This window comes from Lactuca serriola, chromosome 9, assembly GCF_051521515.1.
Source record: "Lactuca serriola cultivar US96UC23 chromosome 9, Lser_US96UC23_V15, whole genome shotgun sequence".
In the NCBI taxonomy this organism is placed as follows: Eukaryota; Viridiplantae; Streptophyta; class Magnoliopsida; order Asterales; family Asteraceae; genus Lactuca; species Lactuca serriola.
Window position 1 is genome coordinate 147,745,748 of NC_136416.1, and position 4,744 is coordinate 147,750,491.

The following is a 4,744-nucleotide window of genomic DNA, read 5'->3' on the forward strand; positions in this document are numbered from 1 at the left end:
GAAACCCACAATGTTTGAACTTGAGACTTCTATCTGGAGTGGCGAAGAAATAATCAATTGTTCATTATTTTAGCTAATGTCTAATAAACATATTCTTATAAGTCATTTTCTTAGGAAACTACGTTTGATGCACACTTATAAACTCATGAAACATTTTGTACATGTTACTTTATTATAATCCTCCCTCTTCTTGATGATGGTTGATGATTAAAAAAAATGCATTGAAATTATGTCATTGTTTACTGATAGGAAAATGACTTATAATGATGAGTTTACTAAAATTTAAAAAATCAGTAAAATCCACATCAGATGATGGGAAACCTACTTTTATGTAATAATTTTATTTTTGAAATGATATTTTTTCTATAAATTATATAACATTAATGGTAAAATGTGTACAAAAAAGTTTAATGGTAAAATGTGTACAAAAAAAGTTTAATGGTATAATGTGTACAAAAAATAGTTTAATGATATAATATGTACATAATAAACAGTAAAATCCACAACAGCAGCCACATGGCATGCCACGTGGCATGCTACGTGGCTGATGACCTATTATTACCGGTAATATAATGGTATTTTTTGAACAAATGTGAAGTTTAATGGTCATATATGTACAAAAGTAATAGTTGATTGGTGATGTGTGTATAAAAAAAAAGTTGAATGAATATTTTGTACAAGTCTAATACTTTGTTACCCTTACAAGTCATTTTCCCTTTCATCAAATAGGTTGCGAGTTCATGGCCCATATGCGGTTTTAAAGACCATTACACTAATATATTTATATCCTAAAAGAATGCTAGCATTTTTTACACTCAAAGATACCCAAATTCTCTCTGTGATGGTTGGTTGAAGGAGATGTTCCACAAAACAATGTTTTAAGTAATCTTATATATAGTCTTTTTTACCATATACACTAAAAGATAGTATTAAGGTATATGAACCTAAAAAAATAAAGAAAAAAATGATGGACGAAATCATATATGGCATGATTATCTGCGATGGCACAAGTCTTTAATACATATAATGTGCATCAAATGAGTTATACGTGATGAGTTCGAAATCTCTTTGATCGATTAGATCTTTGTAACAGGTAAATAAAGAACATAAAAACAATGAGATAAAACACAAGTATGGATCTGAATGTGTCGAATGATTTGATTAACTCAATCCTCAGCAGAGCTCGATGAAGAACTTCCGCTGTAGAGGATTCTAGGGTCACAAAAGATAAGAACTTGTACGTTATAAAATCTCTATCAATCTTATCTAATCGTCACTTTCTAGGATGCATGCAAGCATCTATTTATAATAAACCCTAGATAAAACTCACGGATGGACAGGCCCATACCGGAGACAAAACTTGGACTAATCAACGAGCCCAAAAGACGCAACACTAAACTGGACCTAACAATACGTTCACAAAGTCAGTTTTTGGCTAAAACCAAACCAACCCGTAGAAATTCGGTTTTTCAGTTTTTAAACCCATATAGGTTTTGTTTTTGCATGGTTCGGTTTTTCGGTTTTTCAGGGTTGGGATTATGGGTTTTTGGTTTTAAACCGTGGGTTTATGAGCTCCTTTTTTTTCTTCTAGTTTTTGGGATCAAACCCAGTGAAAATACGTTTTGATAAATATTATTGTATCTACTTCAAATATATTAAAATAAAGAGTACGGATTCTAGTATTCTAAAAACATAAAAGTGTTGAAAATATCAAAATTTACCAACATTAAAAGTTTGCTGAAAATAATCATAAAGTAATAAAAGGATAAAGTCTAAAGTCTAAAACTAGAAGTTTAAAACATAATAAATAATATATATGTGGGCCGGTTCGGTTTTCATGGACGTTTTATACGTCAAAACCGAAACAACCCGTTATTTTTCGGTTTTTGTAAAATCAAACCTAAAACATCGGTTATTGCTTTGGTTTCAGTTTTTCGGTTTCGATTACGTTTTTTTTTTTATTTTTTTTATTTTTCGGCTTTCGGTTCGGTTATTGCTCCTCTGTAGTTTAATGTATATAATATGGGGTCTACAATTTTGGGTATTAAAAAATGAGTAAATTGATCTTTTCTATAATAATGATAACACAAAGTTGTAGGCGAGAGGAACGATGCAACTGGCAAATTGATGAAGCTACAGACGTATTTACCTCATTAGGGTTGTCAATGATTTTTTTTTGTTTTGGATAAACTCTAATTTTTGGTTATTTATTCTAAACCATCATAAAATCTGAATATTTTTCAAAATAAAATAAAAAAGATTATTTTTAATTACTTCATAATTAAGTAATTATAGATAAAAATATAAAATTATTAATAATCATCAATTTTAGTTAAAATAATATAATTATTAGAGGTAAATTTAGATTATAGATGGCTACAAAAAGATAAACCCTTGAATATATACTATTGTATTTAAATAAGTTTTATTGAAATTCTTTATCTTCCAAAATGACAATCCTCTTTATCCTACATTTGGGTTTTATCTTGTTCGAAAATGATATGCAAATGAAAAGTCGTAGTTTCGTTTTGGAGCATAAATCGTTGGCAACAAACGAATATGAAGTCTAGGTTTGGTTTAGTTTAAGATTCGATCGAAATTCATAGTCATGAATGTTTAAAATCTTTATAAGGTCAATGCGTTAAACAACGAATTGTCTCAGGTCAAAAGCGTGTGGGACATTACCAGCTTTTCGTGTTGTGTATTACAATAACTAATCACATGCACGTAAGAATGGAAAATTTACAGTTTGTTATACCGATTTATCTTTTAGAACTTCCCAGGTATTAAAAACTTATTCCTATCAAACCATTTTGGATATTCGCATAATAACATCCGTCATTAATCAATTAATTGCACTACAAACCCGACGAATTTCTCCTTGAGTCCCAGTTTTCACCTCAATATTACCCATCCTCACCATTGATCTTGCAAACTCAACGTTAAAAGTCAATCCAAGGAGTCCCCTAACTCCAAGAAACCGTTGCACTAACCTTTGTGTTGTTGGGTTGCTCCATAGCACTTGATCAGATTCAAGTACACCTCTCCGGTTCCTCAGGTTTGCATAGTATGAATTGTCAAACCTGTTTTGGCTTCCTGTATCTAAAGCCACACGCCTTGAACCATCTCCTCCGTTGGGGCACAGGTTTCGTAGTGTGGGAAGAAATGCTTGGTCAATAGATGGATCCGGTCCATTGGTGTTGTTGAAGTTGTATAGCCTGTAGCTGAATAATGCACAGGCTGCTGTCCCAATGGTGTGTGCTCCTGGAAATCAGTAAAACCCATAGACGCATCAGTTTAATACATTGATAGTAAGTGTTGCAACGGTTGAAGTGTTATATATGCTTAAGTACTTACCAGAAAGGGTAACAAGATCTTGGGCGTTAAGACCTTTCTCAGCAAACTTCCTGATTTGGACATCAACGGCGTCATTGAAAGCAGGAAGATTTGCAGTATCGGCTGCACGTGAAACCAATCCATCTCTACGGCCTAATGGCACTGCCCAGCGCGCAATTCCCCCAGCCTGAACAGCGATTGGAAAAATAGAATAAGTACAACAAGTTTTAAGCCCAACAAACGTAATATTTCTACTGGCGACTTGGAAATGCTTAAACAACGTATTGAGAAAGTAATTAATTACCAGAAGCACAGAATCACGGGCAGCCAGTGCAAGAATATCAGCACAGGAGACGACCCCAGGACAAACCCTTTCGAGTTCCGTCTTTGCAGCATCGATAATCTCGAAGCCTCTCAATAGAGAATTGGGCGGAGCAGTTCTCTCCGTAGAAGGACCATTGAGTAGGATAGAGGCGTCACAGCCATTAACAAAACAATCGTGAAAAAACATTCTAACCAAACCTGGTGGGACTCCTGCGTTGGCCCGATCAGCTGCTGCAACTGCAGACTGCACAATGGCTTCAACTCTTGGGCATGAGGTCTGGTAGAAGCCATTTCGGGTGCCTTGGCCTTGTGCCAAGGTGGTCAAGGTGGCTAACAAGACAACAAAGAAGAGGGGTATTTTGTTATTACAAAAAACCTCCATTACTAGTTTACTACGATGATTTGTTTAATAAGTTATGTATTGGATTTGGTATTTGATAATTTGAGGTAGAAGGTATTTTATAGTGAGTGGAGGTGGGGGAGTGAAGAGAAAGTCAAAGACGCGGCAGGTGATAAAAGTAGACAAAGTCGACCATAGGAGATACATAGACAAAGAGTCAATCTTTTGATGGATACAGCTCCTATATCTAACCATGCAAGTTTGTGTATAAAATAAAATAGTCATAGGAGGAGATTATACATTAATATGCAAAAAAAGCACGTACATATACATTTATTAGTGTTTTACTATGGTACGTAAACTATAAACTATATAAAGTGAGAGGTTAAGATTTGACATTTTTGAATAGCCATAGTTGAAATAAAAACAGTCTTTAATATCGTGAGTTATTGCAAATTATAACACATTAAAGTAACATTAGAAGTAAGACATATGTATTACAATTAATTTTTTAAAAAAAAATTAAATATAAAGGTAGAAGTATAATTTTACAAGAAAATAAGAATAAATAAAGAATTATTATTATCGAAATGTTTGTTATCTTTTAGATTTAAACAAATAATTTAAATAATTAAAAGAAACTAATTAACTTTAATTTTGGGAAATGTTAAATTTTATATCAATTTATTAATATCTTTATTACAACTATTACATTAAAATATTATATATAATTTAATAAAAAAG

The 4,744-nt window shown here is 32.7% G+C and overlaps 1 protein-coding gene across 1 annotated transcript; it reads right to left on the reverse strand.

The window, feature by feature from the left end:
* Positions 1 to 2,820: 2,820 nt before the first annotated feature.
* LOC145074092 (peroxidase N1-like) lies at positions 2,821 to 4,096 on the reverse strand. Its single transcript, XM_079020519.1, has 3 exons — positions 3,641 to 4,096; positions 3,358 to 3,523; positions 2,821 to 3,264 (listed from the first exon to the last, which is right to left on the reverse strand). The coding sequence occupies exons 1-3, from the start codon at positions 4,040 to 4,042 to the stop codon at positions 2,846 to 2,848; spliced, it is 987 nt and encodes a 328-aa protein (XP_078876645.1). The 5' UTR covers positions 4,043 to 4,096; the 3' UTR covers positions 2,821 to 2,845.
* Positions 4,097 to 4,744: the final 648 nt, after the last annotated feature.

Bases quoted from the DNA above. Each gene is read 5' to 3' on its own strand.
- LOC145074092 (XM_079020519.1), bottom strand. From the start codon at position 4,042: ATGGAGGTTTTTTGTAATAACAAAATACCCCTCTTCTTTGTTGTCTTG. The intron at 3,524-3,640 runs GTAATTAATTAC...ATCGCTGTTCAG, and splicing joins CCCGTGATTCTGTGCTTCTG to GCTGGGGGAATTGCGCGCTG. The intron at 3,265-3,357 runs GTAAGTACTTAA...ACTGATTTCCAG, and splicing joins AGATCTTGTTACCCTTTCTG to GAGCACACACCATTGGGACA.